Below are 16,658 nucleotides of genomic sequence, written 5' to 3'. Positions count from 1 at the left end.
GCATTCTAAGAATAACTAGGGCCTATAAATACGATTTCATTTGAAATTATCTGGATATAGAGCGAAAACGATGCAATACAGTGTATTAAATAAATAGATACAGATTGTTCCACAACACACATAATTACAGTTACAAAACTAAAAAGTTGCCACGTCAACTAAACGGTAATGGGATTCCACTTATTTCATTTTATAGTATATTTTACATTAATACATAACGCGATCGCCTACAGCACTAAACCCAACGTATTCAACGTTTCAACGTCAGTCTGTGAGTCTGAACCGCCGAGGGCTATTTTTGTTCTAACGTGACGAAGAAGACACATGTTGTAGAGAATAGAGACTGGACATCAAACAAATCCTTTGAACAGATAACTGCTTAACTGTACTGAACAGGTCTACTTAAAACTATAGCATATATTATACCACACCAAGTATCAGAGTGACAAAAGAATAAGGGAAGAAGGTCGAATTTGAGACATTGTTTCATTCCGAGTTCCTTAATCAATTATGTCATTTCCAATGATAAATTTCCTAAAATGTAATGACAATTTGTAGTAAGATGGAATTTATACTTAAGTATCCAAAGGTCAATACTGTAACTATCGATATTTCAAACTATCATATCGATGAAAATACGGAATATGCAAAACCTGTATTCGTAATAAAGTGTAAAATTTTTCATTAGCTTATAATATAGTAAAAGGTAGACACTTTGATTTTTATATTAGTTTAAAGTACTTCCATGCTAATAATTATTAAGTATAATTAACTTCCACTCAACGATATAAAATAAACGATATAAATAAACACCGTTGCTTCCACCATGCATCTTTAAGTAATATAAGTTTTTAATACATCAAGATGGTCACCTTGTTTATTCAAAACTTAGCAAACATTTGCTTAAAATTCTGTTAAATTCTATATTAAATTTTATAATAAACAACGTACAATACAATTAGGCTATTCGTAAACACTAATGATCAACGAAAAATGATCAAACACACTTAGTAATACCACCTCATATCTGGAATTATCTCCACTAATAGCGTTATCTCCTGGCTCGTCTTTTTCTTGAAGTTAAATAAAAAAATGTTAAACTTCCTTGTAAACAGTTTTTTTATCAACCTGACAACAGTTAGTCTTTATCAACATCAACTGATAAGTTCTATTTCAGGACAGGTATCTTGTGAAATTCTAAAACAAATCAAATAACTATCCCAACGATAGATATTTAATGATAAACACAATCGATGTATTTGATAAGTTTTATCAAAACTAACAGCAACCAAATTGTACAACTGATTTTTTGCTTACTTTAGTTATTTTTATTTATTTTATTCTTTAACTTCTTTGAATGTATTGAAAAGATCCCAATCTTTGCAGTATGACGGACGCATGCTATTATTTATTGTTGAATTTCGATCGTTGTCTACGCCTATGGAATTTTTGAAGAAGGTATTGTAAATTTGTACAGTACACTAAAACAATTTTGGGGCAGCTGTATAGACATCAAAATGTGTTACTTCATTATGTATTTACTAGTGTAGGGATATATTTACAATACATTTCTTTAGTAGCACTTCTACTTCTAACTAGGATAATCAGCAATATGTAGTATGAAAACTCCATGATCCAATTTTTTTTTCGTTTTGATGGACAATTTTATAAACGTAGAGCACTAGAAAGCCATACTTATTGTATCAAAACCATTGGTGACTTTTTCTCAAAATCTTTTTTTTCAACATGGAATGGCGATGTTTTTGTTTAGTGGTGGTGGCAGGCGCGTCGTGAGAGTAGCCAGTGTCTAAACTGATTATCAGTTTACCACGTTTAGCACGTAGACATAATGTGGCACAGTCGAGTCTATGTACTTGTCTAGGATGTGAACTGTTCCTTCTGAGAATCCGACGAGACGAGCTTTCTCAAACTTACTGCGACTATGTGAAAGGATTTGTGTCAAGCAAAAGCGACCAGGATCGGCAGGTTCTAGGGACAGTCGAGTTTATAACATCGGGTTTCCAAAATATCGAGAATTATTTTTGTATGTTGATTATTTCCTTTTTCATTAGGGGTATTAGGAGATAAGTGTTCTAGATTTCGATACTTAAAACCTGAGTGGGAGTTTTCGAGTTTGATTGTACCTGACCTATCGATGTCTTAAATCGTCGTTTACCACATCTTGGGAGTTCGAGAAGATTATAAAGTAAAATTATATGTTATAGAAAACGTTTTCAAACTTACAAAAGAAATACTTACAGATTTAAATTAAATACACTTAATCTGATAAGTTGTGAACCGGTAATCGTTTACATATGATTAGTACGGTTGTTTTAACGACATTAACTGACATTACAGTTTCTTCTTATAATCAGAAGTGACTATGATCTAAACATAGCAGAACCTTATCCAACGTAAAAGAATTCAGCTTGCATTTTAGTTAAAACACGATAAAACGTCCCAAATACAACTCGAGCACACAAATTTATGTTCAAACTATTCTATTAGATAAAGTACAGAATTAAATATCTAACTCAACAGTCTAAATCGGTCTTAAGCATTTTGTTTATATTCCAATACCAGATTGAACATTAAAATACCCCCGCCGCAGCAAACCTGCAGACTAAGCGAATTTCCATTTGCCTGATTGGATTTACACTAAAATGTCTCCTTAAAAATATCACATTTATTCCCTATTTAAATAGAATGAGTTAAAACACATACTTAGGTTTGCTGCAACAGGGAGGGTAAAAGTGTTTTTTTATGTAAAATGTTAATAGTTAGTAAGAAATAAAAACATTTTCCAAATTTGGGCAAAATATGTTAATAAACAAGCAAACTACAACAGTTTACTTATTCTCCATAAGAATAACATAGGAATTTTAAATTTACAATTTTTTGGAATTTTCTCCGTAACCGATAGGCGCATTATAACGCTTCAATATACTAAATTATTTGTTTTTTTAAGCTCTACAAAATAGTTTAGAAAGAAATTGCAAAATTTTATGTTTTTTGGGTCAAAAATGGGAAAAACCCATTTTTACCCCATAAAAGCCCCCATAAACCCCCGTTCCCATGGTCCGATCATGCTGGTTCGCGAACTCGTTCGAATAAACGTAGGTTTACACGTTTGTACCAAATTTTATCAAAATCGGATCATTTTTGCTCGAGTTATCGCGCTAACGGACACATATATATATATATATATATAAATAAATAATATGTAAAATAACATGAGTACCCTTTTTTTACATATTATTTATTAATTACTTAGTAGCCCTCATAAGTGAACAAGTTTACAATATATATATAAATATATATATATATATATGAATTTGAACGAATGGTGTTTTTGGCCTCTAGGGACCTCAAAACGAAAAAAAAAAATCGGTCCCGGGTCCAGGTCTTACCATGAGTACTACGGTAATAGCTTATTCCCTATATGGGAAATTCGCTAAAAATGGACGGTTAGTTTGTTCTTGGATATCTGCTAGGCACAATATGAAAGAAAAAGCTCATTTTAATTTATTTACTCTTAAACTGACTTAAGTTGTTTGATTTAGAAGCATCAAAACTACATACAAATATTCATAAAATTGCGTCTACATTCTAATTACGTTTAATTAATTTAAGAGAATACACATAAAATTACCATGTTTATTAGATTCCTAAATCGACTTGCCGATGACAATTGTAGGTACAATTTGTATGTTTGTAAATGATAAAATTATGGCAAGAGTAAATACTAAATAAATTCTTCCTAAATTTAAATTCTTTATTTCCTTGATGTGAAGGGTAAAGGGAGGAAAGGTGAAAGGTCAACTAGCCAGGATCAATTCTGATGATGTACCCAGGATTATGTACGCACAAACAGACTTAGAGCGGGTCATCCGCGTACATTGTGTACATTGTACAGAGAGGACCGTGACGTCACACCTAGCTCTCTTGGTTGTACTCCGTTGTACAATTGTACAATCAATACGTTTAAAATACGATTATAGTAGGGTACTATGATGTTACTTTGTAAAGTACAAACATCATGTTAGAATCACAAAGTATGCTTGAAAATGAAATTAGAAGGGTTGACGCTAACAATGAAATAAAAATGCTCCTTTGTTTAGGGGAACTGTGTTGTTTATGTATAAGTGTTGTACCTTTTTATAGATGATAAATACGCTAGTCTTTACCATTGACTATTGGAAACATAGTCAAAGTCTTTAAACATATCAGTTTATACTGTGAATTGTAGTAGTCTTTCACTTGTTAAAATACTATGGAGATATGAATCCCATATTAAAATAATAAAATGTAAACAGTGCCAACTAAAGGGCTAATCAGGCCAAAACAATTCACGAAAGAACATTAAAGGAATTTGATATTTCAAACATAATGTTTTATTGAGAGATAATGGTAAGAAACAAAGACAATGACATAATGAAGTAAAGTTCAAATTATTGAAGAACTAACAATGTGTAAAAACTTGTTTTTGGAAGTTGAATTTAAATTTTAAAATAAAAGACAAAAGTGTTATCCATCTCTGTTGAATAAATTGGGTAAATTACTGTGTTTTTAAAAGTAACTAGGGAATTATTTTTTTACAATAATGCTAAGAATTGTTATTTTAGGTACAACGAGCACTTTGCTTATGTATGAATCTTGCATCACATTCGGTTAAGTTATTACAGTAAATTGAAATCCCTCGAGAGAAATAAATAAAAATCTCGAACTGCGAGGTGAAAAAGTTATAACTGTTTCTGCATAAATCACGCACCGGAAAGAGTTGCGCGTATGAATGTAAACAAATGAGTTCCGTATTTTAAATTAAGAACGCCGTAATCCCGCACAAGCCGATGGCGCAAAAGTTATCCCTTGAAAGGGGAAAGCGTTTGGAATTTCAATAACAAATTGGATTCTCTCCGTTGTGGAATTAACTTAGAAATACCGATCCCTACGTGAATTAGGGACTGAAAAGACGAAGACATCCGTAAGGTGGAGTACAATGGGATTACAGAGCGTAATATGGAGTCACTGGGTTTTAGGGGTGATAGTGCATTGTGTGCAGGTTAAACCCTACAGCAGGAAACTTGCGACTTAGTGGTAGGGGAAACATAGAGGGGGCGGAATGCAATGAAGTTAAAATATTTCTGCAAAGAAAATTAAATTAAACTGAAAACTGTATACCAATATGAAAAATAAATTTAATTAAATAACATGGTTTGAAAATAAAACAGAAAACGTACAATATCTAATTAATGTGATTTTCTTTTGGGGTCTTTAAAAGGCCGCAAAGTAGGTCTATGAAATTATTACCGTTAAGTACCCAAATTCGTAAACAGAGTGTGAAAGCTTTTTTCTACATACCATACACGTTTCAACAAAATAAATGTTGGTGGCGTGAGCAAGATCAGGAATTACGCTTTTACCTTTATTAAATTGGATTAATAATAAACCATCTATTTAATTACCTAATTAATTTGATTTACTAATTATTCAACAACCAATAAACTAATTAGTATATTTCTTATGCATTCAAAAGGTAAAACTAGCTATATGTTCTGTAACATTGCTAGGCATTTATCATAATGTTAGAGACATACTTTTTGCTAATTTATGTCTAGTGTTGCCTAAAACCAGACTACGTAATGTAAGCGCAATTGTTTCAACATGGCTAAACAAACACCACTTTAAACCATTTTATGGAATCAGTGAAGTAAATAAAAAACGTAATTGATGTATCGTAGTGTAAATATAAACCAATAATATGTAGAAGGTAGGCTTACAATGATTTATACATTAAACTTAAAGAATGTTCTGTTCTGTTACTGTAAAAAACGTGTTAAAATGAAAACTACTTATACAATATCAACTAAATTATTAATTTAACGTTAAAAAAATGAGATATTCTTAAATTACAATTTACTGGGACAAGGTGATTTATATTTGAATTCAGTGAAATGGTGTATGTGAGAAAAATATAGCACTATAAAAAAGGTAATACATTTTCATGCATACTCTAATAGCGCATAAAAACTGGAAAAATCTAATAAATTTTCATTTAGCTGAATGATTTTTGAGTTTTAGCATTCTTATTGGATTTTTGGTTCATCATAAAATAAGACACAATAACACTACTGCAATGCTATAATATTGACGTATATGAATTGACCTACTAAATTAATATTACATTTAGGTAATGCAACAATAACAGCTTGTGTTGTATACAATTAACTAATTGAACTAAATCAAATATATACATTCCTCAATAAATAAATTCATACAACCTTTTCGTTTTGCAATTCATTACGGCCATACGATTAACACATAGCCTACTAAAATCCTCAAATGTAATATAAAGATACATTACTGTTTAATTAACCTAATAAATCAATAATACAACGGTCCTTGGTAATATAGGCTATATACATAGTTTAGAGGCGAATAAAAATGTGTTAATTCGACTAAATCTTCAACTAATTTACTTCGATTTCTAATTAATTAATCTACCTACTGCCACACTGAATACTACAATTTAATCAGCATCCTCCTAAATTATTGATAACATGATGAACACAGAATAAAATTTAACTTAACCTCCAAAATAAATTCACTAAAAATTTCACACATGATTTATCAATAAGAGACTCTGACACATTGCATCTTACTATTTTAATTTACAGTGTGTACGTATGGGTTTTATAATATCCCTGAATTGATATTACAATTGGTTGTGTATTAAAGTTTATGCTGAAATAAAAACTTATCATTCAACTTAATCCATAGATCAAATACGTTTTTCCTATTAAAATTTCCTCCGATTAGGTTAACAATTAATAATTGTAAAGCAGTAGCGACCAATTAATTCAACGCAATCCATTAACCCAGTGTTTCAGTGTCTCCTAAAAACTATAAATAGATTAGAGTACCCTATATGTTATTACGATCATCTAATACTAATTAATCTTCTATATAAATCAATTTTAAAATGTTCCAAAACTCGTTAAAAAACCAGACACTGGCACATTAAAATGCTACAATCCAATCTATCCGTGTGGTAAATTATTCTCCTAAATTTATTATACTACAAGACCTGGAATAACAGTTTACACTGCAATCAAAATATTTAATTTAACAAAATGTCCGATATAAATTAATTTCTGTTACAAACCGTTTTCCTCCTAGTTTCCGAATGCATTTAATTCTATTTAAAATCCAGGTTCTTCACTACCACTACTTTGTTTATTAACAGTTAGCTTAGTCTATAAATATATCAATTATAAAACGAAACAAGTCTAAACTAACCTAACCATCCAAACTTGCTGATTATGAAAAAACCTCTAATGTGAATAAACGGAAAGGCAATAAAAAAGTAGTGGTAGTGAACGGAAAAGGATCAAAATCCAAATTAAATTGCCAATAGGAATCCACATGATACACACAAATCCACACATCCGCAAATTCCTATCTAAATAAGTATTCCTACGCGTCGGCGGGAACTGTGCCCAACGCAAATGTAGCTTATAACGCGCGCCGATACTCCCCGTCTCACTCCGCTACCAGTCGCAGTCGAGGATCCAATTTCAAAGAGCTTAAAACAATTGATAACAGGTAGAGCGAAGTTGTAACAGACGTTGTTAGCAAAAGTTAACCCAACTGAGGAATAATAATGCAAACAAGTTGAATACGGCAAAACCCGGCAATGCACGGTGCGACGTTCGTCACATGGGGATATCTCATTTGCATTAAAACTAACGCATGCGCTTTTGAGTGTTTATTAGTTGGATTGAAAGAAAACATTGCGTTTGGAGGAAGAGATTAATTGTTTAGTTTGTGCGTGTGCTTATAAAAATGCATTTTGTGATTTTCGTAGCATAAGCGTAGAGAGTTACGTATTATTTTTGAAATAACGCAAAAAAGAAGATACTTGATTGTTGTTACTTGCAGATTTACCTAAGATCATAACGACATACCAGGATAATGTTGTATACAATAGCTAAGTAATATTGCAATAATATGGTTGGGCTATTGTGTTAAATAAATAAGTGTGAGATATATTAAATAAGTAAATAAGTAAATATTCTTAGTAAGCACACTCATTATGAGTCTTGTTGTGTAGACTATCTTAATTAATTCCAACTCAAATTCGGTTGGTTAATTTTTACACTTATTGCATAACTTCCAACTCCAAACACGTTTATAGACGGATTATGTGTATTTAGAGCTTCATCAAGCAACACAAGCGGCTAACATCGACCACCAAGTCAACACAATTCATCAGTAGAGGTCGGTTTACACGCAGGATGGGGCGACTGGCAACGACCGCGTTAACGCAATAACTACCAATTAGAACTCTGCCGTTAATATATGCAGGGTAAATTATAACATAATGATGATGATTGAAACTTTGACTCTCGCGGACTGAATGTAGGCTACACGTTCAGTTGGTAAAACTAAAACAGTAGCAATATGATCACAATACTAGGAAATTTCACATACATAGTAGGTTTGACAAAAAAGACAAAAATGCATGATAGTCGGCTAACCATTTTAAACTGTTAAAATAATTAGGATATAGTCTATAGTTGACGTAGAATTAAAATGAATAGAAACCTTAAACATTATTTTACTGCATTTACCACAAGCAATTGAAGGGGTTAGATCATAAACAAACAGCATGGCTCAAGATTCAATTTGTGCCGCTGGCTTATCAGTTTTTTTATTTGGATTTTTTTTATCAAGGTATTTGAACCAGGCACCACCATATTACTGACGCGAACCAGGTGATGTAACGTTATTTTATCTCTAAAAACAACTGTGATACATTTAAGTCAAACTTACCTCATTTCTACCTACAGTTAATTATACTATGAGCAGTTTTATCTATTAAATATTCAGTAAAAAGGATTGGTAATTTAAAACGTAATTATTTAGATTGCTAATGACTGAGCGCTGGTGAGTTTAAACACCTAATAAATCTATCAACTAAAGCTCATCGAGTTTTATATGTGTAGTGAATTAACTTCACATAAAAAAATTCCAAACGCCGCACTACCGCAGATTTACCGTATTAAAATTACAAATATAAGCATTGTATGCACTGGTATACTATTACATATGCCCACTCAAATATCTACGCTAAAATTACAACCATAACATTTTATATTAACCTAGGCCTTTGTGTAATGTAACACAGTCATGAATACTTGATAGAAATACTCAAATACTGAAACAACATGTTTGCGTTGAAAAAAATAAAATTATTATTTAAATGTCACACTACAATTGTCTTGTGAAGTATTCGATCTCATAACAATCGTTATAAAAATAAATGAGCCTAGGTATAGCATTTCGTATCAATAAATAAAATGAAACAAATTTATTTTCACATCTAGTTCTAAAAAAACATGTGTTAGCAACAGTAGTCGCTGTGTAGTACACGGGACACATGGTAAGTTACATTGCTACGACGCGGCAACATAAAGCACGGGGATGTTACACTGCTGTTACGACGTTTTACACCCTCAGCGTAACTTTTACGGTCTTTTCATTATGAATTTCAATAAACACGCATTATTTTTACTTCCCATACGACCCGGCGGGGAGCCGAAATTTATGTTCGCATTACATCTTCCAATATGATTATTTTTACGCGAGAACCTCGTGCATTGGGTATGTAATTGTAGGTTGTTTCAAGATTACGAGGGTAAGTTTAAGTATGAAGTAGGGGAGGGGAAATATGTGGCTGCATTACATTAGTATCAGCTGGTGGCGACTAGGAACATATGATTTATGCATTTATTACCTCATTTATTTGTTGTCAAATTTAACGTAAACTTTTGAAAAATTTGCAATATACCCGTTAAGTGTCTGCAAACAGCTAAAATCGGGTTTAAAAAGATAAAGAAAGATATCTAATTATTTAGTTAATTATAATTTTATAATTAATTACATTTAATGAATACGCAAATATACTTCTCAATGTATTATGAACGCTTTTACGTGGTTATTTCATGTAAGGTTACGTTAGAGTGCACTGATTTAATTTTTTTTAGGGATAAGAGAGCGCTTGTTGGTCTTTGGCGATAAAAACATAGGACCAGTAATGGTCAATATAACTTGGTCTAGAATAATAAACACTGAAATACTGGGAAAAATCACCATAAAAATGTCTCAAGCTAATCTATAAGGATAACAAATAATTCAAAAAGACAGTTTTATCCATGTAAAATTCAGGTAAACCAAGTTATTATATTGGATTCTTGATAGCTATTGGCAAATATTCAGTTATATTCTTATTATATATAATAATTTAAAACTGTCACAGAAATCCCTGCATTCCTTTTGCTGCCTGTTTATATATTCTACTATTGTTATAATTAATGTTTATTGTTATTTATATAATATCTTGTTATATTGTTATATTTTATATCATTGTGTTGTACTTGTTCTTCTATTTATCGAATATTTGCCTCATGTTGGTTGTTATACTGTTTTCAAACAACCCTTTTGTTAACTACCATTACGTTTTGTCATAGGATATTTTTATGTACTGTATTGGTTATCTGACAGTTTGGATGAATAAATAAGTAAATAAATTATCATTATCATTATTAAATTATACAAAAATTAACAGAAAAAGCTTTCCGACTTACACTACTCTTAGAATTATCAAAACGCGTTTAACAGACCATTCGTACTTATTTGACAACTAATAAAGTTATAACATTTGCAGGACTAATTTTCTACCTAATTTGTGTTGTACCTATGCATATATTTGGGGTTGTTTCTACTGTATGACATGTATTTATTTCAGCCATAAATTCGAAACACGCTTTGAAGCCGAATTAGTTAAAATACAGCCATAAAACATACCTCGAACGGTATTACCGTCGGTAAACCACTTGCCAATACTGACACGATAACACAGAAACGTAGGGAGAGAGGGAAAGGGAACAGTGAGCTTTGATGTGATATATTATACACATTGTAATTGTTCCAAGCATTGTACGTATTGATTGAGTCAAGGGCGCACTATTGTAGTTGGGCCTGGCTCGAATAAAATCGGTCAATTTATTTCCCCTCCCCTCCCGTCCCGCTCCCCCTTCACTAGATAATGCTTAATTACTGTAACGTCAGCAACGGCAATATTTTTTTATTTCACACTCTAATCCGTGTTCATCACACCTCTTTGTGAAATGTTTAAGGTGTTAAAATTACTGATTTTACAATATATTATCAAAATATAATGCATCAAACATTAAACATTAATCAAACATTAAATGTATTTAATGTTTTCTATATTATCTCAGTAAAAATAATCTGAAATGTGTTTGTTATTGTGTCGTAGAATAACAACAATTAATTAGAAATATATTGTTGAATGTAGGGTAAAATTAAATTATCTTATGTTTACAAGGGAAAATAAACAACTGAACAAATATTTATAAACAAAACTCACGTAATTCCGTTGTGAAGTAATAATAATCCGTCAGTTGCGGTAAATTAATTAAACAAAAACAATATCTCAACCAAAATAATAAAGCGAATCAAATTGAAGCTCCATATTTAGCAAATTTAAACATTTAGTGCACATATTGCTATCGGATTTTACTATTGTTCATCATATATTTGTTGTAGATTTATATTCTCAAGCTGGCTCCAATTGAATTTAAGTTATTATTTTGTAGGCTACGTTTTGAAGCAATGCTCGTATAGTCCCTAAGTTAAGTCATTGACAATTTAAGTTATGGATTTTATTTTCTACAGAACAATATTGTTGACAACAATATTTGTTTACGTCATAGTGTAATATCACACAAACTAGACAACGACGAATTTAAAATGAAAGACAAAACGATACCGTACTGCAAATCATACATTAAGGACAATTCTACGGCTGATTATCACAATATCACGAAACCTTAACAATTAAATAAGAATAACATCGTAATTGTTAACCTAAGCGTAATTTGACAACCTCGATATTGGGCTTTACCTAAACCAATATTATTTCTGAGTTTCCAATTGATGCTGTATGTGGTGAGTTAACGTCCCCGTTATAAGTTGCGGCGAGCGTTTTGTGTTTATAATATATATATAAGGTTAGTATTTGTTATCTTTCATTAGATTATATGTTTACTTATCCCACAAATAGTTTTAGCCAACATGTAAACATGTTTTGTAAATAGTAATAGTTAGTCATTCCAAAAATGAATGAATCCCCGTTGTTATTTTTTATAGCCAGTATGAAATTTCTTTACTTTTAAAGGTTATAAATTGATGTACTATTATTGCATAGCAATGTAGCCTAGTTTTAAGTGCACCTAGTAATTCCGTTATTTGGGCGAATCAATGGTTTTATCTTTCATATGGTTTCAGAAATAATGTAAAACGGTTATGTATATTTTAAAAACATGATAATATCGTGAAAAATAATATTTAAGGGATAATTGATTACAATATTAGGTCTTACATTTTTTGTAACTTATAAATAATTCCATTTGACTTGTTTGGTTATAAATGTTTGTTTTTTCCATTTAAAAATAGCTGTTTTTTTATTAATTATTTAAACTCGTTGTATAGGTAATGTATGCAACGATACTTATTGTCATATTCAACTGTTATATTATTGAAGTGTTTGTTGATAAACCTACTGTTTGTAAATATATTCATGATGACGGATTGATCGCAATTATAGGTTGCTATTATTTTTTGTAGGTACAATTTTATATTTTAATTTTATATTCACTGGACGCTTAACTTGTACCCAACCTCCAGCCGGATACCTAAAACCATTACATTAAAATAACGAACAAATAGTAAACCCAAATTAATACGATAAATTCCAACGCCAGCATTATACAACCACCCAAATAGTCTTTTATTTACAAAGTAAATATGAATAAAACAATCCAACTGTAGGCAGTAGAACAAACAAAAGTAAAGCTGAAAGTTCATTTCAGCTTCACACAGCGTCGGAAATGTTCAGTAAAGTAAACAACGTTTGGAAATATCTCGGCCCAGCGGCGGATACGGCGTTGTAGGAATAAACAAAACACAACAATGCTACATAACGTGCAGTACTGAGTACAGAGTAGTGAGTAGTGAGTAGTGAGCGTGTTGCTGAGTAATGGTGTACCGTGGTAGTAATGAGTAGTGAGTAGTGTACGATAAGCCGCCGGTAGTTTCCCGGGTTTACGAGCACACACCGGTAATTAACCACATGTTAGGCCCCTCGCCCACTATACGATTTCGGTCGTACGACACTGTGTCGGAACGACAACATTTCAACAGTGAACCATTGGATCTTATGAGAGCTCGCCCACTGTACGATAATCTCACGACTACGATAAACTGTCGTGAAGCAGTCGTCCACTGCCACTGTGATACACGACTGTCGTACGACTGTCTAACTCGCAGTGGCGTGTATGATCAAATGGGCGCTCGCCCACTATACGATTTTTATCGTATGTCGTGCGTTCTCTCCAAGTCCTCCTAGTCCTAGTTCGCGCTGAGCCTTCTCGCTGTTCACTTCGCATGACTTTCGCTAATTTAAGTTTTGTCATTTATAATGGTGTTTTCGTCTTTTTAAATCGTTTTTTGCATAATTTTGATCATGCGTATATTTTTTACAATTAATTCATACTTGTTTATTATAATGTTTGATATATCGCTTAGTTTTTGTCTTTTTCAGCCAACATTTTGCGCGATTTTGATCTTGTCTGTATTCTTGGCAGTTCGTTCATATTTTTCTTCATACTATTTTAATGTACTGCATTACTTATAACTAAATATAAAAATTTAATAAAACAATGCGACTTTTATTATTCTTTAATTTTTGTATAACCATTGTTATTAATATATCGTGTTAAATAGTTTGTCTAAAATACCTAAGAATTACTTTTTGCAGATTATATTTTTAAACAAATAGTATTAATATTTAAAAACAATACAAAACATGTTCGAACATACAAACCTTTGACCAAGACCATCCCAAAACCTATGAAAGTTATATAACAAACATTAGTAAAGTTAAAAACTTGTTAAATTAATGGCACGGACTCGTATAATTTTAAAATTTCTTTAAATAGGAACATTAACTTAACTTTAACCTACATTAACTTAAGAAATAATCTAAACATAAAAAATAATTACTTTTTTAATGATGCAGCCCCACATTGACCACTTCCAACAAAACGTATTAAATATATAATCTCACTAACCTCAACGTAATAGCTAGAGTTTCTTGTAATGCAGTTCCTCAGTTTAGTATTTCGGTAAGCAATTAATTGTAGCTTTTATTTTCTGGTGTAATTCATCAAAGTAAGCAGCAGACATTCTGAAGTAGTTGAAAAACTTGTTATCATCACGCCGAAGTTTATCAAAAAGAGTTTGAAATGATCCTGTGTGTTCCTACTTTAATTAATAGGGTGAATCCAATACTTCCGCTTAATCCTACGACGCTTAATTCTGTGCCATAGCAGCCACATAGCAACAACACGTAACGGATCCATTGTTTGACTAAAAAACATTGTTAAGATATTGCGCAACACACTCACTCCTCCACGGCTACCGAACAACTGGTCATTTATCCGATAAAGTGTCGTATAGTGGGCGAGGACCACACATATGATAAGAATATCGTACGACACAGTGTCGTACGACTGAAATCGTAAAGTGGGCGAGAGGCCTTACCCTACCTGTTGCCAATGGTCCTCCAAAGACGGCTGTGCGGAGAAATATCCCTTGTCGTGAATATCCTGCAGCTCCTGGAAGATATTCCCGCTGGGTAAAATATCCATGGTGAAGTCGGTAAAGAAACACAGAGTAAACAGCAGATCAGTATAGCATAACCGTTCAGTCAGCTATTAAAACACGGTAATAGGGACACCCAAAGACCGTCTCATGTTTTTGAGGTTTACACACAGATATTTACAATATCGATTGGCTTAAGTATCGACGAGAATGTATTACCTACAGAAACACTGTTTCACTGCACTCGCTGGGGTTAGAACTCGCGCACTGAACCACCGCAGAACGGAACAGTTGATAAATGGAGGAAAAACGCCGGCTGATAAGAGAAGTGCGAGGAACTACGATACGAGCTGCTAGGGTGCCTGCTACAGCACGACTGACGACTGTCGGCGCAAGCCGGCGGGAGACGACGCGAGCGCTTCGAGCTTCCAGCGCCTTCCGCGGCGAGCACGCAGCGCCACCGTCCACCACCGATATTGGACCTCAGAAATGTTGCAATTAAAATAGTTTCTGCCCGTTATATTTAAAGATTTCAGGAGTTCTTCGTCAAACAATTCGGATTAAAATTTTCAAAGTTTTGTTCCCGGTTAACTAATTGCAATCGGAAAACGAGGAATTGAAATTTGTTGAATCCGACGTAGAGGTAGATGGAATTTGTGTTCTGATTGCAATGCTGAACATCGAAATATGACTTAGTAAAATGTATATCATGCGACCGTATAAATTAAATTGTATGTTATTGGTCTTTGTTATCCTTTGTATTGCTACAGGGCCAGACATCTCCTTTTGTGTTTACTTGCTGTTAGAGCAAACAGATTAGATGGAATAACATTATGTATTTTACCTACGACCGTTTTTTTTAAGTACCGGTAACCGTTTCAGTACAGTTCTTAGAATTGAAAAGTATCTCATAACAGCATTGTTTACTTTCATAACAGCACAGTTTTACTCATAACAACACGGGTAACGGACCAATGAGGTTCAAGGATTGGGAGAGGAGAAGCAAAATTGTAATGATTCGAAATTCAACTAATCAGCTGTTCAGGCCAATTTAATTGTTGATTGGTGCAATTAGTATTTGATACAATGTTTCGTTGCATCACTGTCAGTGGCAATTAGAGGATATAAACAAAAACATAACCTCTCTTAGAAGTTATGAGTAGTGAGTGATTTTTAGTAATTAAAACACCGTCGTAGGTAAAGTAGTGTACGCAACTCGCGTAAATAGTGTTAACGACACGAGTAGAAGTTTTTAAGGCACTCGCCAAGGCACGTACCTTAAATTTTCTACTCGTGTCGTTAACGCTATCTTTACGCAATCGTTGCGTAAACTACTATAACAGCTTGTTATTACCCTATATCATCTCAACAATGTTACAAACTTTTAAAATAAAAAGGTTAATAAACATAATCATTTGTCCAATATGGGATGAATATTGTGTAGTTATAAAACATTAGGTATACCGTCGATTTAGGTTTTCAATCCTCGCTCATTCATTTGTATCCTTCTGTAATTTTGTAATTAAACCCTGGCTATTGCATACGGTATTGCATTGAGAAACTCATCAACGGCGACGAATGCATAAATGCACCGACGATATAAACACTGTCATTTGCATCTAGTGGAAGCGAACGCAAGGTCGTCAGGAAAAACTGTAGATGACGTAACCAACACAGCTGACAGAGAAGTCATGTGACCTTGTGACCTAGTGCATAGCTCAGGTGACCTTCACGGGCTGCAACTTCATAGGGAACTAATAACGTTGTCAATGCAACAGGTTTGCCTACATAACTATTATAGGCAATTACTATAAACTATGGTAGATAATTCTGGTTAGGTTGTCGCTTTGACTATGGAACTAGACTACCCATTTCCGTATTTAAGGTTTTGTCAGTTTTAGAATAAC

General features: G+C 32.8%; 1 protein-coding gene across 1 annotated transcript in view; it reads right to left on the bottom strand.

Annotated features, from left to right (window-relative positions):
• The window catches only part of LOC128993875 (Krueppel-like factor 6), a 488,263-nt gene extending 473,149 nt beyond the window's left edge, over positions 1-15,114 (bottom strand). Inside the window, exon 1 of the mRNA XM_054417938.1 lies at positions 14,697-15,114. Within this exon, the coding sequence (XP_054273913.1) occupies positions 14,697-14,798 (102 nt within the window). The 5' untranslated portion in view covers positions 14,799-15,114. The remainder of the gene's footprint in view (positions 1-14,696) is intronic.
• Positions 15,115-16,658: the final 1,544 nt, after the last annotated feature.

Source organism: Macrosteles quadrilineatus, unplaced genomic scaffold (assembly GCF_028750875.1).
Source record: "Macrosteles quadrilineatus isolate MER2022 unplaced genomic scaffold, UCM_ALF_1.0 Scaffold_5__1_contigs__length_97177068, whole genome shotgun sequence".
In the NCBI taxonomy this organism is placed as follows: Eukaryota; Metazoa; Arthropoda; class Insecta; order Hemiptera; family Cicadellidae; genus Macrosteles; species Macrosteles quadrilineatus.
Note: the sequence above shows the minus strand (reverse complement) of the source record. Positions and strands in the feature narration are given on the sequence as shown.